This window comes from Artemia sp. Qi Xiang Cuo, chromosome 6, assembly GCF_049724085.1.
Source record: "Artemia sp. Qi Xiang Cuo chromosome 6, ASM4972408v1, whole genome shotgun sequence".
Classification (NCBI taxonomy): Eukaryota; Metazoa; Arthropoda; class Branchiopoda; order Anostraca; family Artemiidae; genus Artemia; species Artemia sp. Qi Xiang Cuo.
The window spans coordinates 76441866-76469056 of record NC_142799.1 but is presented as its reverse complement, the minus strand read 5'-3'; the positions used below and the strand labels follow the sequence as shown (position 1 = coordinate 76469056).

Below are 27191 nucleotides of genomic sequence, written 5' to 3'. Positions count from 1 at the left end.
GTATTTTAACAGTTTACAAAGCAAGGTATGTTGTGCAGACGTCAGCATATTACATTCAAATAGGCAATGGTCAATTGTTTCATTATTCATATTACAATGCCAGCAAAGAGGGGACAGAGGAATTGAACCACTTGAATTAGAAAATTTATATGAGAACGCAAGGAAATTTAGTCCATTTGTTCCAGAACGAATTCTATGATAAATTTTAGAAAGATACTTATTGGGAAAGGGGGAAAGGATAGGATTAATCTTATTAAAATTAATATCTGATAGCCTCCATCGGTAAATATCTCTAATTGGGATTGGTCTCCCACTTGGCTGGTCAATATGTATAGCATTTTTTGCTATTTCATCAACCTGATAATTACCACTTATGCCAGCGTCGCTAGGAATGTATTGAAGCAAGATTATCAATAATACTGAGACAATGATAAGTGTCAATGTCCAACTTATATTGAGGAGCTGAGGCCAGCAACTCAAGGCTTGATAGAGAGTCGAATTATATGATAATATTATTTGAATTTGCAATCAAAGGTTGGTTTTCCTTAAGGTGTTCTAATGCCATGATTATGGCATTTAACTCAGCAGACATTATAGATAAATTATTATATAAGCTGTCACCCATTGCAATTTTCAGGTGAGGAAGGAAAGCACCACTTGCAACCTTCTCATTCATTATTGATCCATCAACAAATCTTTGAAAGTGATTTTTATTAGTGATTGCTTCAGGTTAAGCAATTATATTAAGGACAAAAAAAATGGGGATTAAAACTTTATTCCGCTTAGAGTCTTCAGTTTTTATAATGGTGCTTGGCCACATCCATGGGGGGGACGAGGGCAACTTGGGTGCAATAGACTTTGCTGGTATGGATTTCTTAACCAATTATGTAATGTGTGTGAGCTATTTGACTCAATTTTTGGAAGATGTTTTGTCAAGAGAAACCTACGTCTCTCCCTTATTGTTGTTAATCCGCTCTCCATAAGCAGAAACTTGGTGCTTGTGGGTTTCCTAAGACCAAATATGAGACGTATTATATCATTTTGTGTTGTTTCAATTTTTTGCATCTCGGTCTTTGCACATTCACCATAGACGATGAGCCTATAGTCAATATGGGGTCTTGTATGTGATTTATAAAACTGGAGTATGGTTTTCTCCTTAAAGCCCCAGGGTGTGGAAAGAAGTCTTTTTAGTTTACTTGTTTTTCTATAGCATTTTTTTATTGTGTTTGAAATGTGGAGGTGGAAGTTAAGTTTTTGGTCAAGCATGAAACCTAGGTAATTAATATGATTATCTTCTGGAATAGTTGTTGTATTTAGAGTTAGTTTTGCATTAACATGGTTTCGCTTCCGGTAAAATTGGATTATTTTTGAATTGGTAGGCGAAATGGGTAAATCTGAATGTTGAGAGAATTTTTCAAACTGGAAAAGTGACTTTTGCAGATTTGACTGATACTATCTGAAAGGTGTTGCCAGATGACCATAGCTATCTGAAAGATACTATCTGAAAGGTGTTGCCAGATGACCATAGCACCAGATCATCAGCATATTGTAGATTTGTGTGGGGTAGGTTCATGTCCCAGAGATATAGGGCAAATAGGAGGCAACTGAGGACTGCTCCCTGAGGTAGGCCTTTGGTTATTGTCTTTTGGGGGAAGCAAATTTTGAATTCACTTTCTTCTTCTTCTTCTTCACAGCAGGCGGGCTTTTCAGTTGATACTATTTAGCCCTTTTCCTTTTGCTTCACTCTGTGGGCTACAGAGCTACTGGCTTGGTTGTCTCTTATTTATTAGATATTCTCACATATCTTTCAGTAGATCTTTCAACTCAATGAGTTCAAATATAAGATGATAGATACTGATTTCTGTGCTCTGTGTGCAGGTATAGTCAGATAGGCTCTTGGCTGGTAGTGAGATTTTGTGGTGTTTAAAGCAATTTGACAATTTGCACTGCAAGGTATGCTGTGCAGACGTCAGCTTATTCTATTCAAATAGGCAGTGATCAATCGTTTAATTATTCATAATACAATCCCTGCAAAGAGGGGACAGGAGAAGTCTACCACTTGAATTAGGAAACTGATACGAGAATGCAAGAAAATTTAGTCCATTTGTTCCAGAACGAATTCTATGATAAATTTTAGAAAAATACTTATTGGGAAAGGGGGAAAGAGTAGGATTTTTCTTATTAAACATAATATCTGATCGTCTCCATCGGTAAATATCTCGTTTTTTGGCAACATCTCTTCTTCTTCTTCGAAAAAACAGTTTTTGGCTTCATACAAAATTTTGTCGCTGGTTTCTTTGCCTCAAATATTGTTCTTTTTCCTTCCTCTTATGCTTGCAATTAATCAAACTGAAGCAGGTTTCAGGGTCAGGTCAACCATGCTAAACTATGTTATTGCACCTTAATAAACAAATAATCTTCTGGAATAATGTTCTTTGTTCATTTTTTGGCGGTTTAATATTAAGTAGCTCACTTGTTTCGGGCTTTATTTTTAGTTTTGAAAAAATATTTCTTGTTTTGTTTGCTGACTTTGCAATACTATTGCAGCTAAAGATGAAATGTTGTAAAGTCTCAGGGACTGAAGAACAAAATCTATAATTTTTGTCCCCTCTTTTTTCGAATCGTATTCTTCTTTCCTTAATATCAATGAATCACTTCGAATTCTGAATTACAGGGCATTTTCTCATATATATAGTATCTTCATTTTGTGATTGCCTGCCGACACTACGGCTCAGATTCTTTACGACTTTGAACCAACCAGTAGTGGTTTGAAGCGTCCAAGAGGAATACCCAAGTTCCGGTGGAGAAAATAGTCTCGAGAATTTCCTGGACAAAGCTGGAATTTTTCTGTCTGATGCAGAGGCCCTTGCTGCAGACCGCCCAACGTGGTGAGTCTGATGCAGAGGCCCTTGCTGCAGACCGCCCAAAGTGGTGAAGCCTCACGACGCTCTCAACCCATTCCGACTTAAGGATTAAGTAAGTAAGTAGCATCTTCATAGGTTATTTACTTGTGAAGGATAACAATAATCAGTCAATTCCTTCAAACAAAGGTTCAGTACCATTACTTCTACAGTACCCAAAATTCTCTGACTACACTGTGAGATATAACCAGAAAAAAAAATCAATTTTCCTGAAAATCAAACTTTATAAAATTCATCAAAACTCGTGGGGTTGGTTGTGAAAATTTCTCCCATTTTTTACAATTTGGCAAACTCTGAAGTAAATGTTTGAAAACATTGGCTGAAAAAAATTTGACAACATGCTTTTCTGGGTCTCATTTCTGACGTTATACTGAAAATCCTTCACAAAGCAGCACTTGAAAGAGATCCTAAAGTGATAAGGCTTTACAGGGTCAGTGGATAAGTCCACCAAAATGTGGAAGAAAGGAATACTGTTTCTCTTGGTTCAAAGATGAAAGGTTCATGGAAGGAAACTTTGTCCGATAGCCAGCACCTCAAGTCCAAACCAAACTTTTTTTTTTTTTAGCTTTATAGCATACTTCTATTGGGGTTATAGGGTTCACAGTATCAAATAATTAGGCACCTTCTTATTTCTCTGAGCTAATGGTTGCCCTGTATATTCAGAAAAATTTCCTTGACTTGAGGTACTTGTTGTATAGCACAATGCTGTTGCTTTCAAAGCTGAAGATTAGGAACTGCCCCTGACATAGCATATAGGAAATTATGTAGAAAAGATGTTAGAACTACTCCATTGCTTCCTCATGACAGAGTCATAATCCATAAATTAGACAAGTACTAAATGTCAGGTACTTTGGCTAAATTCAAATTTGGCCAGCATATATAAGCAGTGAAAATGCACCAAAACAATCACACACTTTACATACTTGAAGTATGTAAGACACTTTATATGCTGAAAGTATTGAAAAAAGAAGATATTAAGCAATGTATATAAACAAGAGAATAAAAAATATTACCACTTAAATCTTGATAAAAACAAAGCTCTTGTAACACTTGTTCCCTATAATTGAAAACTCTCTGGCAGCGCTCATTATGCCAAATCCCCTACCTCTCCACCTTTGCTCCAGTAGGCATGTGAATGTAATCTTTTATATCAACAGATTGTCTGCAATAAGAGAGATACAATCACCCCTCCCCCACCCCACGCGCGGATTTTCCGCTACAGGGAGCAAACATAAAGACTATTGGCAAGTCATTTTAGATAGCATGGGCATATGAAGATCCATCCAATAGACGGAGGGGGGGGGGGTCAAGACTTTATCATTATGGGGTAATTAAGTTTTAGTACTCAATCTTTGAACTTTGACAGGAGGCCCTTTTTTACTTATATTACAGAAAGGACATGACCCCTGGTGCATTGGAATGGCATAAGAAAGTTGATTTTACTGTAAGCAATTTTTCACATTATAACTGAACCTCCCTTTTTCCTTGATTTATTAACAAGATTTATGGTACCGACAGCAGGAAGAAGTACCCAGGGTGAATCCTTGCCCCAAAAGAAACAAAACCCCCACGAAAACCCATTAAAGGCAGTGGTGACTCCTCAGCAGCTCCAAAAATGTATGTAATATGTTGGACCCATTTCCTGAATTAGACCTTAGGACAACTTTTCATGCTGACCTAAGCAACATTCATAGATGGGGTTGCCAAGCATGGCCCTCGTTTCTGCCTTGTCATAGAACAGTAAAACCAAGACCCCAATTGAAACCATTCTCAGTATGCTTTTGAGCTTTGGATCCATTTTTAAAAGCTTTTGTTAATGTGCCAAAACACTTTTCAAAGTTAGCAACAAGCTCCAATACTGTCTTCTCAATAAAAATTAATTCAACTCCCTCCCCCTGAACATTTTATATTTTTAGGCATGTGATTGTAACATACCCCAGCCCAATTGCCTACCTTTTCTAGAGAAGATTGAAAGATTCCTCTCCATTTAGCCACATTTTCTCCATTATCAAAATCATAGCCACAATTGTCTTGCAAGACTTGCTGATTTGGAAACATCCTTATGCTTATTCCCCAGAAACATCTGGCTTACAGGTCAATCAGCCTGATAAAATGCCTGTAAGAAAAACTTCATTTAGACTGATGTTGGACTGACACCCTGTATCAGGGGGTAGAGAAAGTTGGCCCCCTGTTGTGGCTGCACCCATAGCTGCAACCTAGTAAAGTGCAAACCATAGCCCATAACAACCTTTGTTTAGAAAACAGGCTCTTAAAACATTATCTAGTGAAAGATGTTTCCAATGTAACACCGTTAGAAAATATTAGTTTTCATCTAGATCCAGAATAGTCTAAAATAGGAATTTTGTTTTTGAGAATTTCAAAAAACCTGAAACCCATCAAAAATGAAATTAAACTGAAATGAAAAGTACATCATTTAAATCCAAATGTTAAAAACCCTGATCTGGATAACCACTCATATATCACAAACTTGATCGACTCATAGACCAGTACCCATGTACCAGTATATCATCATATGTTGGTATTATTGATACCATTTGGTTTTTGACTATGCTATTATAAGTGTCTCTGATTTTGATATTAATTATTTGTTTTTCTATTACCATATCTTGTATTCATCTTTCCCAATATCTCTTTTTCAATAGAATTGATTACATTTTTTCTGTTCTTTTTTATTTTCTGCTCTGTCTTTCGGTTTTGTACTGCTACTACTACTAACAACTCACTGCAGCACCATGCCACCTGAGGGCAACACAGTTACACACGCTTCTCCTCCATCATAATCTATTCAAAGCCTCCCTCTTTACACCCTCCCAGGAAGTTCCCAGGTCCCTTAAATTTTTCTTTACAGCATCCTCCCATCCTAACTGTAGACAACCTGCTTTCCATTTAGCCCTAGATGGTTGGGTGAAAAGTACAATCTTTGGTAATCTGTCATCCTTCATCCACAGAACATGCCCCAGTCATCTCAGCCTTTCTCTCATTGTAACCACAGAAAGCAGGATTGAACCTCACTTATTGTACAGCCTACTGTTTGAAATATGGTCAGTCATCTGGGTACCCAAAACAGGGGTCGGCATCTGTAGACAATTTCTTTGGAAAACACCTAGCAAATCTTTGGCCATTTTTTGGAGCGCCCATGCTTCAGAACCATATTTGACCAATATCATCACTGTACAAAGGTTTTCAAATATGGGTACAGTAAAAAATCAACTATCTGGCCCTCAGTTATCGGGATTTTTTTATTATTAGGACCATCAACCCCAATAGCTAATTTTTCAAGTCAAATCTATGCAAGCAAAGGCATGTTAAAACTAGTATTATCTGCCCACAACCCAGTCCTATTTGCTCTTACACATTTTGTTCATGTATTAGTTTAGTTACCAATTGTTATTGAAATCTGCTGTGATGTATCACAACAGGATTTCAACCCCATATTTTTTGTAATATATTTAAAGTTGTATGTTACAAGTTCACTATGTTGTATTATGTTACAAGTTCACTATGTTGTATTATGTTACAAGTTCACTATGTTGTATTGTGTTTATCCTCAAAAATATTGAAACGCCAAAAAAGGATGTTATCACTTCAAAATAAATAAATATCATTGACTCATTAAAAAAAGGAAACACCTTGGTGATCTACAATAAGCAATATTAAGAAGAATGTTGATTCTATTTTAAAGTATATTTGCAAACTAGATTGTAAAGACAGGAGTAAATGTCAAAAACAGTGAAAAAAATATTTTACAAGTATATTGACAAATACAGCATCTAAAACTATGTATTTTATGTTTTGATAATTTTTCAATAACTTCGATTTTGGTATTATTTTATTTTGGTAATTTTCAATAATTACCTAACAATATGAATTATGTTATGATATAAAGCCCAAGGTGCTGATAGTGTGGTAAATGAGTTTTTCTATACATGGTGGTTGTGAATTTAGAGATAAATTACAGAAGATTATGAATATGGCTTTTGAAAAACGGAAGTATCTAGCAATTTTAGGAAAACTTCAATTAAGCCCCTCTATAGAAGAATTAGCTTGGTATCTATAGGAAGAAAATTACTTAGTATGATGATACTTCAATACTGGCAGGAATTCCACAAGGAGAATTCCTTCTATGCCTGCATAATAAAATTTAAGGTGATTTAACATAAGGCTGTTAAACTTAGAGATGCAATACATAAAGTTTTAAGCAAAAAACAGTGTTGTTTTAGGAAGAGGACAGGATGAGTCAGCCAAATTGACACTCTGATTAATAATTGAGAAGTGCCTGAGTCATCAGACCCCTTTCAATCCTAGCATTATAGATTATGAGCAAGTATTTGATTTAGCTGATAGAAGAGCTTTAGCAAAGGTCTACCCTTGTATGGCTATGTATGAGAAATAACATTGCTGCAGCTAAGGTAAAAAATAAGGTTAGTAGCTGGTTTTGCATATAAATCAAGAGTTCAGCAGGGGTGCATTCTATCCCCATTTATATGGTTTATTTTGATAGACTTTGTCCTAAAGAACAGAGCAAAGGCTGTGGGAGAGCATGGACTCAAATGGGAAAGTAAAACTCTCCTGGACTAGATTATACTGATGATTTGGGCATCCTAGATGCATATGTTGGCAAAATGAATGATTTGTTCGATGTTTTGAGATCTCAGGGTATAAGAATATGTTTGAAAATTAATGTTAAGAAGATTAAGTCACATAGACCAGGAATAATTGAAGATGAAGAGGCAATGTTGGGTTATGAGAAGATTGATCAAGTGGATAGCTTCACTTACCTAGGTAGTATTATTATTAGTAATGATGGTGGATGTAGTAAAGATGTTAAAAGTGGAATAGCCAAGGCTAAGGCTGTTTTTTCACAGATGAAAGGAGTTTAGAAAAATAGGAAGATAAGCTTGCAAACCAAGATCAGATTGGAGGCTACAGTAATAATAGTAGTCAAGTACAGAGGATGATTTATTAGATATTTTCCAGAGGATTGTATATAGATTGTTTTGGGTACATATCTGACTGACCATATTTCAAGCAGTAAGCTATATAAAAAATTTGGTTCTATCCCACTATCTAGGACTATAATGAAAGAAAGGTTGAGATGGCTAGGACATGTTTTGCAGATGAAAAATAACAGACTGTTCTTTTTGGCCCACTATCTACTATACTAACATATCACTGCAGCACAAAGCTGCCCAAGGCTAACACAGCTACACACTTTCCTATTCCATCCTAATTTATTCAAAAACTCCCTTGTTACACCATCCCAAGAACTTCCTATTTCTCTTAAATCTTTGCTTACAACATCCTGCCACCCCTTTTTTTGGACATAGATGGTTGACTGACAAGGACAATCTTTGGCAATCTGTCATCCTTCATCTGCAGAGTGTGTCAAAGTCATCTCAACTTTTCACTCATTATAACCACAGAAAGCAGGATTAAACCACATTTTTGTACAGCTTATTATTTGGGATGTGGTCTGTCAGTCAGGCACCCAAAACAATCCACACGCAATTTCTCTGGGAAACATCTAGCAACTACTCTTTTGTCTTTTGGAGTGTGCAGGCTTCAGAATCATACTTGACTGCTCTTCTTCTCTTCTTCTATTTAACAGCAGGCGGGCTTTTCAGTAACACTATTTAGCCCTTTTCCTTTTGCTTCACTCTGTGGGCTACAGAGCTACTGGCTTGATTGCCTCATATTTATTAGATATATTCAGATATCTTTCAGCAGATCTTTCGACTCTAGGAGTTCAAATATAAGATGATAGATGTCGATTTCTATACTCTGTGTGCAGGTATAGTTCGCTAGGCTCTTGGCTGATAGTGGGATTTTGTGGTGTTTGAAGTATTTTAACAGTTTAGAAAGCAAGGTATGTTGTGCAGACGTCAGCATATTACAATCAAATAGGCAATGGTCAATTGTTTCATTATTCATATTACAATGCCTGCAAAGAGGGGACAGGGGAAATGAACCACTTGAATTAGAAATCTTATATGAGAATGCAAGGAAATTTAGTCCATTTGTTCCAGAACGAATTCTATGATAAATTTTAGAAAGATACTTATTGGGAAAGGGGGAAAGGATAGGATTAATCTTATTAAAATTAATATCTGATAGCCTCCATCGGTAAATATCTCTAATTGGGATTGGTCTCCCACTTGGCTGGTCAATATTTATAGCATTTTTTGCTATTTCATCAACCTGATGATTACCACTTATGCCAGAGTGCCTAGGAATGTACTGAAAGTAAGTTTTTATGCCACTTGAAGCAAGATTATCAATAATACTGAGACAATGATAAGTGTCAATGTCCAACTTGTATTGAGGAGCTGAGGCCAGCAACTCAAGGCTTGATAAAGAGTCAGAAAAGATGATAATATTATTCGAATTTTGAATCAAAGATTGGTTTTGCTTAAGGTTTTCTAATGCCATGATTATGGCATTTAACTCAGCAAACATTATAGATAAATTATTAAATAATCTCTCGCCCATTGCAATTTTCAGGTGAGGAAGGAAAACACCACTTGCAACCTTCTCATTCATTTTTGACCCATCAACAAATATTTGGAAGTGATTTTTATAGGTAATTGTATTAAGTTCTGCAAATTTTTTCTGAACAAAAGCAATGGGGGTTAAATCTTTATTCCATTTTGAAAATTCAGTATTTAATAAGGGAAATGACCAATTCCATGGAGGGGATTGGGGGAAAGTAGGTGCAATAGACTTTGCTGGTACAGGGAACTTCTTTTGAATATTGGCATACTCATCTGCAATACCTCTATACATGGCTGGATTTCTTAACCAATTATGTAATGTGTGTGAGCTATTTGATTCAATTTTTGAAAGATGTTTTATCAAGAGAAAGCTACGTCTCTCCCTTATTGTTGTTAATCCACTCTCCATAAGCAGAAACTTGGTGCTTGTGGGTTTCCTAAGACCAAATATGAGACGTATTATATCATTTTGTGTTGTTTCAATTTAGTGGGATTTTGTGGTGTTTGAAGTATTTTAACAGTTTAGAAAGCAAGGTATGTTGTGCAGACGTCAGCATATTACAATCAAATAGGCAATGGTCAATTGTTTCATTATTCATATTACAATGCCTGCAAAGAGGGGACAGGGGAATTGAACCACTTGAATTAGAAAGCTTACATGAGAATGCAAGGAAATTTAGTCCATTTGTTCCAGAACGAATTCTATGATAAATTTTAGACAGATACTTATGGGGAAAGGGGGAAAGGATAGGATATAGGATTAAAATTAATATCTGATAGCCTCCATCGGTAAATATCTCTAATTGGGATTGGTCTCCCACTTGGCTGGTCAATATTTATAGCATTTTTTGCTATTTCATCAACCTGATGATTACCACTTATGCCAGAGTGGCTAGGAATGTACTGAAAGTAAGTTTTTATGCCACTTGAAGCAAGATTATCAATAATACTGAGACAATGATAAGTGTCAATGTCCAACTTGTATTGAGGAGCTGAGGCCAGCAACTCAAGGCTTGATAAAGAGTCAGAAAAGATGATAATATTATTCGAATTTTGAATCAAAGATTGGTTTTGCTTAAGGTTTTCTAATGCCATGATTATGGCATTTAACTCAGCAGACTTTATAGATAAATTATTAAATAATCTCTCGCCCATTGCAATTTTCAGGTGAGGAAGGAAAACACTACTTGCAACCTTCTCATTCATTTTTGACCCATCAACAAATATTTGGAAGTGATTTTTATATGTAATTGTATTAAGTTCTGCAAATTTTTTCTGGACAAAAGCAATGGGGGTTAAATCTTTATTCCATTTTGAAAATCCAGTATTTAATATGGGAAGTGACCAATTCCATGGAGGGGATTGGGGTAAAGTAGGTGCAATAGACTTTGCTGGTACAGGGAACTTTTTTTGAATATTGGCATACTCATCTGCAATACCTCTATACATGGCTGGATTTCTTAACCAATTATGTAATGTGTGTGAGCTATTTGATTCAATTTTTGTAAGATGTTTTATCAAGAGAAAGCTACGTCTCTCCCTTATTGTTGTTAATCCACTCTCCATGAGCAGAAACTTGGTGCTTGTGGGTTTCCTAAGACCAAATATGAGACGTATTATATCATTTTGTGTTGTTTCAATTTTTTGCATCTGGGTCTTTGCACATGCACCATACACGATGAGCCCATAGTCAATATGGGGTCTTATATGTGATTTATAAAACTGGAGTAAGGTTTTCTCCTTACAACCCCAGGGTGTGGAAAGAAGTCTTTTTAGTATATTTGTTTTTCTATAACATTTTTTTATTGTGTTTGAAATGTGGAGGTGGAAATTAAGTTTTTGGTCAAGCATGAGACCTAGGTAATTAATATTATTATCTTCTGGAATAGTTGTTTTATTTAGAGTTAGTTTTGCATTAACATGGTTTCGCTTCCTGTGAAATTGGATTATTTTTGACTTGGTGGGTGCAATGGGTAAATCTGAATGTTGAGAGAATTTTTCAAACTGGAAAAGTGACTTTTGCAGATTTGACTGTGCTATCTGAAAGGTGTTGCCAGATGACCATAGCACCAGATCATCAGCATATTGTAGATTCGTGTGGGGTAGGTTCATGTCCCAGAGATATAGGGCAAATAGGAGGCAACTGAGGACTGCTCCCTGAGGTAGGCCTTTGGATATTGTCTTTTGGAGTGAAGAGGCTGAACCAACACAAACAATGAAACTTCGCACTTCTATGAAGGATTTAATAAAGGATACTAGCTTGGGAGGTACTCCAAGGTTTGCAAGTTTATTTAAAAGGATTTGGTGGTTCACATTGTCATATGCTCCTTCAAAATCAAGGAAAGCTGCCACTAGGATATTATTTTTTGAGAAAGATTCATTTATTGCATTTGTTAGCAAAATGAAAGCATCTGTTGAGGAGTGGTATTTCCTGAATCCAGTTTGAGTGTGTGGGATCATGTTATTTTTCTCAACAAACCAGAGGAGTCTGTGATAAATCATTTTCTCCATTATTTTCCCCATAACAGGTGTAATCATTATGGACTTATAAAACTCAGGGTTATCTTTTGGTTTATTGTTCTTTGGGATTGGTAGGAGGGACGAACATTTCCAAATATTGGTGAACCTAGAAGATACCCAAGCGTGATTATAACAATTTAGCAGTTCTTGTTTGTATGAAGGTGTGAGATTCTTTATCAATTTAGGGTGTATATTGTCATAGCTGCTGCTAGTTTTGGACCTAATATGATGTATTGCATTATTCAATTCCTGGATTGTAAATGGATTAGTTATGTACTCGGATCCTGGGCGTGGTTGGTAACTAGGGTTCATAGGAATTGTGGACAGATTGCTTTGATTGTTTGATGTTAGCTTATTAACAAAAAGAGTTGCAAATAGGTTAGCCTTTTCAATATCATTGTCATAATGTGTATTATTATGTATAAGCTCATACAGGAGTGGGTTGGGAGAAGTCTTTTTCCCACATATGTGGCTTATGACTTTATTTATAATTGGCTCATGTGTTTCTCTGGAGAGCTTATTTTAAAAATTATTAAAGTATTTATATTTATAATATCTTTTAGTCATTTTTAGATTATATTCTGATTGTAATTTTTTTAAATATGTATTAGGTTTTGTTTTTTTTATTAATTATGTCATAGCTGACTTTTTTATGTTCTATTTATTTAGGCACTCATTTGTCCACCATGCTTTAGGAATTTGTTTAGGGAATGTTTTCTTAGGTGTTGTCCTGGGGATAGCATGATTAGCTGTATTTATTAGTAAAGATGTCAAGGCTTCAGCATGTGTGTCAACTGTTGTGTTAGAAATGCATGAACTTTGGGTGAAACTTGTAATTTCATCATTTAGCTTATTTTGGAAAATAGACCAATTTGCTTTAGTGTTGATATATTTGGAAGTATGAGAAGAAGTTTCAGCAGGTTCATTTAGGGAGCAAACTATAGCAAAGTGGTCTGTACACAGACTATCAATTTTATTTATGTAAATTTTGTTCAAAAAATTTAAAGACACAATTTGTAGGTCAATTGTGGAGAATTTGGCACTTTTGGGGTTAAAATATGTATTTAGGTTTGGAGGGGTAGCAACAGCTAATTCATTATTATTTGAAATCATATGCTCAATAAATTTACCAGCTTTATTTGCTGGTTTATTCCCCCACAAAAGGCTGTGGGCATTGAAATCACCACAAATAATAATGTTTTTTAACATATTAGATTTATTTATATAATTAAAGAAATCCTTGGCATCTGAAGTTTGGCCATTAGGGTTATAAAAGCTTATTATGTAGGTTTTTAAATTATTCAGCCAAACACTTATACCAATTACATCTACATCATTTTCAAAATCTGGAAAATTGATGCCACAAAATTTTATATTATTATTAACTAATAAAGCTACACCACCTCCTTTCCTCTCTGAAGATCTATCCTTTCTCAGGATAGTGTATCCCAGAGACTTAATTTGTTGATTTTGGGTTAAATGAGTTTCCTGGAGGCAAGCAATATTAATGGAATTATTATTCATAAATGATATTAGTTCATTTAGCTTATTTTCTGTGAGTGATCTTACATTCCAATGGAGTATTGATAAATGTTGTGTTGTTGATTTATTCTTCATATGAATGTGTATCAATGTTCAGCTTTTTTAAAAGTAAAGCAAGATCTTTTTTTGCTTGAATGAGCATATCATCTGGGATGTAGATTTTTGCCAATTCTGCAATAATTTTTGTTTTCTGTAGTTGATGTATGTTCATGGCCTGAACTGCATTACAGTTTAGAATGAATAAGCATATAGTTGGGGATTGCAGTTTTGGTAGTGCATCCTGTTTGTTGGTTAATGGATTAATTCCTGGTAGTGTTTCTGGTTTGTTTCTTCTTGGGAGGGAGGGCCAGGCTGGCCTCATCTCACCGGACAAGGAGGCTTGTGGGCTTGGTGATGGCTTCTGATAGGGATGTGAGCTAGGGGGCTTAGAAGATGGTGTTTTATATGGGGTGCTTGATGCATTGGGGGCATTTGACTTGGGGGTTTTGGTTGGTTTCATTACAGGCTTTATTTGGTATTGTTGGGCAGCATTTGCTTCCATGGCTGCAAAGGGGTATGGGATTGCCTTCTCTGTTGATATTTGAAGTGTTAGAGCTCTTTTCTTGTATGCAGGGCATAATGATTTATTTGTAGATTCATGTGGGCCTTTGCAATTGATGCATGTAGGCTGAGTGTTGTTGCAAGTTGTCAGCTCTTTAGGATGGAAAGATTTACAATTACTACACTCTTGGAGAATTTCATTGGATTTGTTTGTTGTGTATCCCAGTTTGAAACACTTCTGACACTGAATAGGCTTAGGTTTGTATTCCTTGTGTGGTTTGATTTGTCCAAATAGGAATAATTTTTCTGGGATATCAATTTTATCCTTCAGTGTGAATAAGAAGGATCTACTAGTTTTTAGGCCAGTAGAGTTAGGTTTTCCAAGTTGGGTAACATCCTCAACTGGGATTGTGTTTCCAGCCCTATCTGGAAGGCCTTCTTTTAACTCCTGAGTAGATATCTCTGGGGGAACATTATAAACTACTATTTTTGTTGGTGATTGTTTTGGGTTCCAATTAGATGCAATAATTGGGGTATTCAGAAGGGATTTAAGGTTAATTATTGTATCTGCTGATTTATGATCTTCTACAGCTATTAGCAGAGATTCATCACGGTTAATGTTAAGAGAGATCATTGATTTTAGCAATTTAAAAATTGCAACTCTTATTGCGGAGATCATTTTTATTTCAAAGGGGGTAGTGGGAGTAATTTTAAGGTAAATTCCTAAGTTTTTGGAGGGAGGATCTTGGGCAGGGAGAGGGGAAATGCTTTTGATTGGGGATATTTTTTTTCTTTTTTTAGAGCTTCTAGAGAGGACCTCTTGAAACCCATTATCATCATTTATAGTTACATTAGCCCCTACACTTATCATTGTCCTATTCTCCGAATTGGAGCTATCATTTGAACTTTGAGAAAGTGTGCTTGACCAGCCAAGATGGGTATCTTTAACTATGGCACATTCACTGGAATTTGATTTGGGATCTGGGGGGACATTTTTTTTGGAGGACTTCTAAACATTGCCTATTGGAAAAAGCTTTAAACAGAGAAAAACAAAACTAAAGCAAGAAGGGAAAATGGAATGATATCAAACCGTCTGCACTATACTATGGGGAGGAGAACACCACAGTATAGCCCTGAGGATGAGTTGAGCAGGATTGGTTTGGTATAACTGCTGATTAGAAGCGATAATAATTCACAAGAAAATTTGTTTTAATTTTCTTATAGAGTTGCTGTTGCTGTTGATCACTGCTGTGATCACTGTAAGTTTCCAACATTCTTCTTCTTCTATTTAACAGCAGGCGCGCTTTTCAGTGATACTATTTAGCCCTTTTCCTTTTGCTTCACTCTGTGGGCTACAGAGCTACTGGCTTGATTGCCTCGTGATTATTAGATATTTTCAGATATCTTTCAGTAGATCTTTCGACTCTAGGAGTTCAACTATGAGTTGATAGATGTCGATTTCTATGCTCTGTGTGCAGGTATAGTTGGCTAGGCTCTTGGCTGATAGTGAGATTTTGTGGTTTTTGAAGCATTTTAACATTTTGCAAAGCAAGGTATGTTGTGCACACGTCAGCATATTACATTCAAATAGGCAATGGTCAATTGTTTCATTATTCATATTACAATGCCTGCAAAGAGGGGACAGGGGAATTGAACCACTTGAATTAGAAAACTTATACGAGAATGCAAGAAAATTTAGTCCAGTTGTTCCAGAACGAATTCTGTGATAGATTTCCGAAGGATACTTATTGGGAAATGGGGAAAGGATAGGATTAATGTTATTAAAATTAATATTTGATAGCCTCCATCGGTAAATATCTCTAATCGGAATTGGTCTCCCACTTGGCTGGTCAATATATATACCATTTTTTGCTATTTCATCAACCTGATGATTACCGCTTATGCCAGAGTGGCTAGGAATATACTGAAAATAAGTTTTTATGCAACTTGAAGCAAGATTATCTATAATACTGAGACAATGATAAGTGTCAATGTCCAACTTATACTGAGGAGCTGAGGCCAGCAACTCAAGGCTTGATAAAGAGTCGGAATATACAATAATATTATTTGAATTTGCAATCAACAGTTGGTTTTCCTTAATGTGTTCTAATGCCATGATTATGGCATTTAACTCAGCAGACATTATAGATAAATTCTTATATAATCTCTCGCCCATTGCAATTTTCAGAAGAGGAAGGAAAGCACCACTTGCTACCACATCATTCATTTTTGACCCGTCAACAAATATTTGGAAGTGATTTTTTATAGGTAATTGTATTAAGTTCAGCAAATTTTTTCTGGACAAAAGCAATGGGGGTTAAATCTTTAGTCCACTTTGAGAAATCAGTATTTATTGTGGGACTTGACCAATTCCATGGAGGGGATTGGGGGAAAGTGAGTGCAATAGACTTTGCTGGTACGGGGAACTTCTTCTGAATGCTGGCATACTCATCTGCAATGCCTCTATACATGGCTGGATTTCTTAACCAATTATGTAGGGTGGGTGAGCTATTTGATTCAATTTTTGTAAGATGTTTTGTCAAGAGAAAGCTACGTCTCTCCCTTATTGTTGTTAATCCACTCTCCATAAGCAGAAACTTGGTGCTTGTGGGTTTCCTAAGACCAAATATGAGACGTATTATATCATTTTGTTTTGTTTCAATTTTTTGCATCTGGGTCTTTGCACATGCACCATATACGATGAGCCCATAGTCAATATGGGGTCTTTTATGTGATTTATAAAACTGGAGTAAGGTTTTCTCCTTACAGCCCCAGGGTGTGGAAAGAAGTCTTTTTAGTATATTTGTTTTTCTATAGCAATTTTTTTATTGTGTTTGAAATGTGGAGGTGGAAATTAAGTTTTTGGTCAAGCATGAGACCTAGGTAATTAATATGATTATCTTCTGGAATAGTTGTTTTATTTAGAGTTAGTTTTGCATTAACATGGTTTCGCTTCCGGTGAAGTTGGATTATTTTTGACTTGGTAGGTGCAATGGGTAAATCTGAATGTTGAAAGAATTTTTCGAATTGGAACAGTGACTTTTGCAGATTTGACTGTGCTATCTCAAAGGTGTTGCCAGATGACCATAGTACCAGATCGTCAGCATATTGTAGATTCGTGTGGGGTAGGTTCATGTCCCAGAGATATAGGGCAAAATGGAGGCAACTGAGGACTGCTCCCTGAGGTAGGTTTTTGGTTGTTGTGTTTTGGGGTGAAGAGGCTGAACCAACACAAACAATGAAACTTCGCACTTCTATGAAGGATTTTAAAAAAGATACTAGCTTGGGGGGTAGTCCAAGGTTTGCAAGTTTATTTAAAAAGATTTGGTGGTTAAAATTGTCATATGCCCCTTCAAAATATAGGAAAGCTGCAACTAGGACATTATTTTTTTAGAATGATTCATTCATGGCATTTGTTAGCAAAATGAAAGCATCTGTCGAGGATTGGTGTTTCCTGAATCCAGGTTGAGTGTGGGGGATCATATTGTTTTTTTCAACAAACCAGAGGAGTGTGTGATAGATCATTTTCTCCATTATTTTCCCCATCACAGGAGCAATCATTATGGGCCTATAGGACTCAGGGTTCTCTTTGGGTTTATTTTCCTTTAGGATTGGTAGGAGGGATGAACATTTCCATATATTGGGGAACATAGAAGATGCCCAAGCGTGATTATAACAATTTAGCAGTTCTTGTTTGTATGAATGGGTGAGATTCTTTATCCATGTAAGGTGTATATTGTCATACCTGCTGCTAGTTTTGGTCCTAATATGATGTATTGCATTATTCATTTCCTGGATTGAAAATGGACTACTTATATACTCGGATCCTGCGCGTGGTTGGTAACTTGGGTTCATAGGAATTGGGGACATTTTGCTTCGATTATTTGACGTTAGCTTATTAACAAAAAGAGTTGCAAATAGCTTAGCTTTTTCATTATCATTATCATAATGGGTATTATTATGTATAAGCTCATACAGGAGTGGGTTGGGGGAAATCTTTGTCCCACAGATGTGGCTTATGACTTTATGTATAATTGGCTCATGTGTTTCTCTGGAGAGATTATTTGCAAAATTATTCCAGTATTTATATTTAGCATCTATTATAGTCCTTTTTAGGTTAGATTCTGCTTCTAATTTTTCTAAATATGTAGTAGGTGATGGTTTTTTTATGAATTCTGTCCTAGCTGTCTTTTTTATTCTCCATTTATTTAGGCACTCACTTGTCCACCATGCTTTATGAATGTGTTTAGGGTAGGTTTTCTTAGGTGTTGTCCTGGGGATTGCATGATTAGCTGTATTTATTAGTAAAGATGTCAATACTTCAGCATGTGTGTCAACTGTTGTGGTTGAAATGTATGAATTTTGGGTGAAACTTGTGATTTCATCATTTAGCTTATTTTGGAAGAAAGACCAATTTGCTTTAGTGTTGATATATTTGGAGGTATGTGGTAGAGTTTCAGCGGGTTCAATTAGGGAGCACACTATAGCAAAGTGGTCAGTACATAGGCAATCAATTTTATTTATATAAATTTTATTCAAAATATTTAATGACACAATTTGTAGGTCAATTGTGGAGAATCTGCCACTTTTGGGGTTGAAATAAGTATTCAGGTTTGGAAGGGTAGCAACAGCTAATTCATTATTATTTGAAGTCATATACTCAATCAATTTACCAGCTTTATTTGCTGGTTTATTCCCCCACAAAAGGCTGTGTGCATTGAAATCTCCACAAATAATGATATTTTTTAACATATTAGAATTATTTATATAATTAAAGAAATACATGACATCTGAAGTTTGGCCTTTACGGTTATAAATGCTTATTATCTGGATTTTTATATTATCCAGCCAAACACTGATACCAATTGCATCAACATCATTAGCAAAATCTGGAAAATTCATGCCACATAATTTTATATTATTTTTAACTAATAGTGCTATTCCACCTCCTTTTCTCTCTGATGATCTATCCTTTCTCAGGATAGTATATCCCAGAGACTTAATTTGTTGATTTTGGGTTAAATGAGTCTCCTGGAGGCAAGCAATATTAATGGAATTATTATTCCTAAAAGATATTAGTTCATTTAGCTTATTTTCTGTGAGTGATCTTATGTTCCACTCGAGTATTGATATGTGTTGTGTTGTTGATTTATTTTCATATGACTGTGTATCAATGTTCAGCTTTGTTAAAAGTAAAGCAAGATCTGTTTTTGCTTGAATGAGCATATCATCAGGGATGTAGATTTTTGCCAATTCTGCAATGATTTTTGTTTTCTGTAGTTGATGTATGTTCATGGCCTGAACTGCATTACAGTTTAGAATGAATAAGCATATATTTGGGGATTGCCTTTTTGGTTGTGCATCCTGTTTGTCGGTTAAGGGATTAATTCCTGGTCATGTTACTGGTTTGTTTCTTCTTGGGAGGGGGGGGGGCAGGCTGACCTCATATCACCAGACAAGGAGGCTTGTTGACTTGGTGATTACCTCTGATAGGAATGTGAGATAGGGGGCTTAGAAGATGGCGTTTTATACAGGGTACTTGATGCATTGGGGGCGTTTGACTTGGGGGGTTTGGTTGGTTTTATTACAGGTTTTATTTGGTATTGTTGGGCAGCATTTGCTTCTATTGCTGCAAAGGGGTATGGGATGGCCTTCTATGTTGCAATTTGGAGTGTTATGGCTCTTTTTTTATGTGCAGGGCATAGTGATTTATTTGTAGATTCATGTGGGCCTTTGCAATTGATACATGTAGGCTGAGTGTTGTTGCAAGTTGTCAACTCTTTAGGATGATATGCTTTACAATTACTGCACTCTAGGAGAATTTCATTGCATTTGTTTGTTGTGTGTCCCAGTTTTAGACACTTCTGACACTGGATAGGCTTAGGTTTGTATTCCTTGTGTGGTTTGATTTGCCCAAATAGGAATAACTTTTCTGGGACATTAATTTTTTCCTTCAGTGCAAATGAGAAGGATCTACTTGTTTTTAGGCCATTAGAGTTAGGTTTACCAAGTTGGGTAACATCTTCAACAGGAATTGTGTTTCCAGCCCTATCTGAAAGCTCTTCTTTTAACTCCTGAATGGGTATTTCTGGGGGAACATTATAAACTACTATTTTTGTTGGTGATTGTTTTGGGTTCCATTTAGATGCATTAATTGGGGTATTCAGAAGGGATTTTAGGTTAATTATTGTGTCTGCTGATTTCTGATCTTGGACAGCTATTAGCAGAGATCCATCACGGTGAATATTAAGGGAGAACATTGATTTTATCAATTTGAAAATTGCAACTCTTATTGCAGTAATCTTTTTTATTTCAAAGGGGGTACTAGGAGTAATTTTATGGTAAATTCCTAAGTTTTGGGAGGGAGGATCTTGGGCAGGGAGGGGGGAAATGCTTTTCATTGGGGAAATTTTTTTCCTTTTTTTAGAGCTTCTAGAAAGGACCTCTTGAAACCCATTATCATCATTTATAGTGACATTAACCCCTACACTGATCATTGTCCTATTCTCAGAACTGGAGTTATCATTTTAACTTTCAGATAATGAGCATGACCAGCCAAAATGGGTCTCCGTCTCACTGGTATTTGGGTTGAGATCTGTGGAGACTTTTTTTGTGGAGGACTTCTAATCATTGCTTATTGGAAAAAGCTTTAAACTAAAACAAAACTAAAACAAGAAGGGATAATACAACGATATCAAACCGTCTGCACTATACTATGGGGAGGAGAAACACCACAGTATAGCCCTGAGGATGATTTGAGCAGGATTGGTTCAGTACAGCTGCTGATTAATTGAGATAATATTTCACAAGAAAATTTTTTTTCAAATTTCTTAAAAAAAAAAAATCAGCTACACACTTTCCTATTCCATCCTAATTTATTCAAAAACTCCATTGTTACACCCTCCCAAGAACTTCCTATTCCTCTTAAATCTTTGCTTAGAACATCCCGCCACCCCTTTTTTTGGACATAGATGGTTGACTGACAAGGACAATCTTTGGCAATCTGTCATCCTTCATCTGCAGAGTGTGTCAAAGTCATCTCAACTTTTCACTCATTATAACCACAGAAAGCAGGATTAAACCACATTTTTGTACAGCTTATTATTTGGGATGTGGTCTGTCAGTCAGGCACCCAAAACAATCCACAGGCAATTTCTCTGGGAAACATCTAGCAACTACTCTTTTGTCCTTTGGAGTGTGCAGGCTTCAGAACCATACTTGACAGTTGTTATCACTGTAAGCTTCCAGCATTCTAATCTTGATTTGCAGACTTATCTTCCTATTTTTCAAAAAAATTCAACTGCAAAAAAAAAAACACCCTGGGATTTTTCTACTTAGGACATCTTCACTACACACACCATCTTTACTAATAATATTACCTAGTTAAGCAAAGCTTTCCACTTGATCAATCTTCTTGTTACCCAAAATCACCTCTTCACCTTTGCCTATTCCTAGTCTTAGCAATTTAGTCTTCTTGACATTAATTTTCAAACTTGTTTTTGCACCCTGAACTCACAAAATTTTGCTAAGATTTTCATCTAGGATGCTTAAATCATCAGCATAATTTAAGTCTAGAAGAGTTTTACTTCCCCAACTAATTCTGTGTTCTCTCATTGCCTTTGCTGTGCTCCTTAGGACATAGTTCATCATAATGATATATTTTTTTTTTTGAAAATGCCTGAAAAAATGGATCTATATAGGTCATGAATTTGAGAAAGTTTGTTTAGATCCTTAATGTAAACACATTTTTCATGCAAATGACATGACATGCATATTTAAAGAGCAACAATAAAAAGATACATGCCAGTATTGCAGTGATGCCATGCCCTAATATAAAAGCTGCATTTGTTACAGCCATAAATGACATGTTATTAAAATCACATTCAAAAATGTCATATTAAAAACACATGATGATATTTCAATGATGTCATACATTGTATAATTTGTCTTCAATAATTTATCAGTCACTTTATAAATGGTGTTTTAAACAGTTTCACACAAATAAGAAAATATGCATAGAGGACAACTCATAAAACATAAATTTGTAATTTACAAAACTTCTGAAGAAGTTATTACTTGAGTTCCATCCTCAGACTTTGATTATTGCTTTTCAAAATGATGGTAATCATGATTGAGTTTGGGATTTTGACATGGATGAGGTCATCTATTTGTATTGTATTGGATTAACAATAATTCTTGACTATTAAGGTCCTTGCATTAGCCCTGCAGTGTATTTTTACAGCTGGGTTTGATCTCTGGGTCCTGTTTTACCAAGCTTTTACCAAGTTACCAAGCTTTTACCTGTTTTACCAAGGCCAAACCCACCACAGGACTGGACAAGGTCATCAATGCTCACCATGCCTATGCTTAAAAAACATAGGTTCAGCAATATATATATCATAATGACAACCGACAAGCCAAGGAAAAAGCTAAAGATGCAATCAAAGAAAAAGCAGTAAATAAAGACATTCAACATGTCATAAAAGCTCCTAGCAATGAAATAGCTACATAGACATTGGAGTTCATAAGGATGTTAACAAAGAGCCTGATATTGCACCAAATGTCATTGACCTTGATATCAAATCTTTTAGTGAAGGAATAGCAACAGCTAAGGATGTAATTACATAAGCAAGTCTGAAGCAGAAGCTTGTAAGACCACCAAAAGATGGTCTAGCCCCGAAAGATGTAGAGATCAGGCCAACAGTAACCAAAACATTAAGAATAAGAATTTGTAATTTTCCAAAGGGACTACATCTAATTTAAGGCTTATTTCCTTAAATGAAGACCAGACAGCACGAAATGACTCAACTACAGCAATTTGAACTTCATTAGGTAAAAATAAAGATGTATTGAAGGTTGATGAATATAAAAATGTTGTGTTTTTCTTCAAAAAGAAGTTTTGTTTATAAAGATTGATTGTAAGCTAATTAATTTCATAGTTCTAAATAAGAGGTCTTTGGCCAAGGCTTTTCCAATGATGTACTCTGTGTTTTGATCTAATGCCATTTTAGGAGGTTTCAGGTTTTTTTTTATTACATGTTGCGTCTATGGTTTAGGCTACAAGGTTACAGCTACTGTTGCAACCACGACATTACTTTATAATTTGTATTGCCACCTCCACTGAAATCAAGAAATATAAAAGCTCAAAGCAATAAATAACAATAGCAAAATGTTTCTTAAAATCTTTGATAAATATAAACTAGTTACAATTGTGGAGCTTTCCATTTTTTTAATTAAAATTAGAATGAGTGTAGCATAGAGGAATTGCATGTTTTCAATTGATGGAGCTGTTACAACTTTACCTCTTATTAAAAGTATTATTAAAAGCTATTAAAAGTATTCTAAAGCTATTAAGGAAAGTAAAGCTATTAAGTATAGTAAAGCTTTTAAAGTATTAAAAGCTATTAAAGTATTCTATTAGCATACAAATAAATATCCTTCAAGGATGACCCAGAAACATACAAATTTATAATTGTAGAATGAGATACAAGAGGACTTCCTGAAAAATACAAATTCACAATGGCTGAGAATAATATGTCAGTTATACAATATGAAGAATTTTCTGTCTAACTGCCTGGACAATCAAAAATGACAAGACTAATCCAAACAGCAAAAGCAAAGGGCATGAAAAAAAAATGTTTAATGGAAATGAAGTACAAATAAATATATGTTGTAAGTAACTGTTGTAACTGTAAATGAAACAACAGCGAAAGCAAAAGGCATTGAACAAACAACAGAAAGAATCACATTGAATTGCAACCAAAAATTTTGCACAGTAATCTGTGGTTAGAAGCTGGAAAAGACATTTTTTTATTTATGACATCATGCAAGTCATAAACTGATGAATGAATCAAAACAGCTAAAGCAAATGACATGGAAAAAATGTCTGAGGTAAGGATGAATGAAATGAACAACAAAATCTGCAGCTAAAAGACAAGTGACAGCAAGGATTATATTGAACTGTAAACGAAATCTACAGTTAGAAGAGAAGCAACAGTAAGTATCACAATGAATCCATGGAGAATACAAATCCTATAAAATGCCAAGGCCTAGACTATAGGCCTAGGCTATATTCGGCAATTAGTGGGGGGGTAAAGTTAAGTAATAAGCTTTTAGGAATTATGTTAGTTAATATTTTAGGATTTTTTTTTTTAAAGTAGTTTTCAGAATTTTATAGTATGTCCAGTAAACATGCACACAGGTGTGAAAAAGCTCCAAAGCTGCCAGTAGCAGAATTCCAAAAGCTGCCGACACTTTAGCAGCACAACTTGTGTTTTGACCACTTTGCTTTGAGCAAAAAGTATTTTTATATGTAAAATTTCCAGAAAAGTAACAAATGTAACTTAGTATAGCTTGCAGTAAGAAATATCAATAGTTTTCTGAATCACAGTTAAATAAAAATAACAAGTTTTTTTTAACTGAAAGTAAGGAGTGACATTAAAACTTAAAACAAACAGAAAATATTCCGTATATGAAAGGGGCTGTCCCCTCCTCAACGCCTCACTCTTTATGCTAAAGTTTTTTATTGTTAAAAAAAAATAAAGTTGTGAGACAGAGTCAAACTTTAGCATAAAGAGCAAGGTGTTGAGGAGGGGACAGCCCCTTTCATATATGGAATAATTTATGTTCGTTTTAAGTTTTAATGTTGCTCCTTACTTTCAGTAAAAAAAAACTTGTTTTTTTATTTAATTTCTGAATGTTTTTGAATTAATACAGCTTTGATGTTGGTTCACTGTATATGAATAATAAAAACAAAATTTGCATATTAATTTTACTTTTTTTTGGCTAAAGGGCTGTCTTTAAAGTTCTGACATAACTTACGAATTAACTCACATAACGAACTTCTATATTTGTATGTTTTTATTACGTATATTAGGGAGTTCACTCCTAGTCATACCTTGCTCTTTATGCTAAAATTCGAATTTTGTTCAAATCAAAACCCCTGAATCACAAAAGGCCAGTTTATTAGAATAGATAGCTCTTTTGAAAGTTAATGTTGCTCCTTACTTTCAGTTGAAAAAACTTGTTTTTTTTATTTAATTTCTGATTGTTTTTTAAATAATGCTTGGAAATCCAGCATTCCCTTAACAGAAATGTCCTTTCCCCCAGGAAAACATCCTCCAAGGAAAGTTCCTACCCCCACCCCACTCCCCACCAGAAAAAAAATCCCTCCTGAAAACTTCTGTATGCTTCCCATTAACCAATACTATATGTAAACAAGGCAAAGTTCATAATTTGCAGCTCTTCCTCCTGGGAACTGTAAAGGATTAAGTCACCATCAAAGACATATTTATTAGATTTTCAATTATGCTGAACAAAATGGCCATCTCAAAATTTTGATTGGGTGACTTTGGGAAAAAATGAGCATTGGAGGGGGCCTAGTTGCCCTCCATTTTTTGGTCATTTAAAAAGGGCACTAGAACTTTTAATTTCTGTCCAAACTAGTCGTCCTACAATATTCTAGGATCACTGGTTCAATACAATCACTCCTGGAAAAATAAAATAAAAAAATAAACATGCATCCATGATCTTTCTTCTGGCAAAAAAAATACAAAATTCCATATCTTTACAGATAGGAGCTTGAAACTTCTATAGTAGGGTTCTCTGATATGCTGAATCTGATGGTTCGATTTTCATGAAAGTTCTATGACTTTTAGGAGGTGTTTTCCCCTTTTTTTCGAAAATGAGGCAAATTTTCTCAGGTTTGTAACTTTTGATGAGTAAAACTAAACTTAATGAAATCTATATATTTTAAATTAGCATAAAAATCTGATTCTTTTGATGTTTCTATTGGTATCAAAGTTCCGTTTTTTAGAGTTTCAGTTACTATTGAGCTGGGTTGCTCCTTACTTACAGTTTGTTACCACAAACTGTTTGATTAACAATGTAATCATAGGCAGCACCCTAGCGCTGCTTAAGTAAAGAACAATGTGGTTACAATGTGTTTTTTTTCTTCTTCAGTCAGTCACTTAGTATCAAAGGAGTTGTTGTAGAAACTTCGAAAAGGGCTCATTCGATGGGAAATTGGAGTGGCTAGTGCCCTTTTTAATAGTCGAAAGTGACTGGAGGGCAACTAGCGCCCCCCCCCCCACCCCCGCCCATCATTCCCCCAAACACATCCAATCAAAAGTTTGAGATAGCTATTTTCTTCAGCACAGTTGATTTCCAGAAAGAAAATAGGTTTTTGAGGAGGACACTCCCCCACAATCCTGGTGGCAAGGGTTTTAAGTTATGACCTGAGGGCATATAAGAACGATGTTGGCACAATGTACTATGAATTGTTTTTTTCCTTTAAAGCAGGGCACTTAATATGGAAGGGGTTGTCATAGAAACTTAAAAAGGGGCTCATTCGATTGGAAATTGAGAGTTCTAGTGCTCTTTTTAATAGTCGAAATTGATTGGAGGCAACTACCCCCCCCCCTCCCACACCCACCAATCCCCCCAAACACATCCAATCAAAATTTTGAGATAGCCATTTTGTTCAACATAGTTGATTTCCAGATAGAAAATATGTTTTTGAGGAGGACACTCCCCAACAACCCTCAGGGCAAGGGTTTTAAGTTATGCCCTGGGGGCATATAAGGTTTTTATAGTAAGCATTGTCGTAGAAAATTCAAAAAAGGCTCATTAGATTGGAAATTCAAAGGGCTAGTGCCCTTTTTAATAGTCAAAAGTGATTGGAGGGAAACTAGCCCCCCCCCCCCATGACCATCATTCCCTAAAACACATCCAATCAAAAATTTTGAGATAGCCATTTTGTTCAACATAGTTGATTTCCTGATAGAAAATATGTTTTTGAGGAGGACACTCCCCCACAACCCTCAGGGGAAGGGTTTTAAGTTATACCCTGGGGGCATATACAGTTTTTACAGAAGGCGTTGTCAAAGAAAATTCAAAACAGGCTCATTCGATTGGAAATTCGAAGGGCTAGTACCCTTTTTAATAGTCAAAAGTGATTGGAGGGCAACCAGCCCCCCATGCCCATCATTCCCCAAACACATCCAATCAAAATTTTGAAATAGCCATTTTGTTCAGCATAGTCGATTTCCATACAGAAAATATGTTTTTGAGGAGGACACTCCCCCACAACCCTCAGGGGAAGGGTTTTAAGTTATGCCCTGGGGGCATATAAGGTTTTTAAAGAAGGCATTGTCAT

The 27191-nt window shown here is 35.6% G+C and overlaps 1 protein-coding gene across 2 annotated transcripts in view; it reads right to left on the bottom strand.

The window, feature by feature from the left end:
• The window catches only part of Sos (Son of sevenless guanine nucleotide exchange factor), a 157282-nt gene that overhangs the window by 114817 nt on the left and 15274 nt on the right, over window positions 1-27191 (bottom strand). For both annotated transcript variants that reach the window (XM_089090363.1, XM_089090362.1), the window contains exon 2: window positions 4875-5037. In XM_089090363.1, coding sequence (XP_088946489.1) covers window positions 4875-4979 — 105 coding nt within the window. In that variant the 5' untranslated portion in view covers window positions 4980-5037. The remainder of the gene's footprint in view (window positions 1-4874; window positions 5038-27191) is intronic.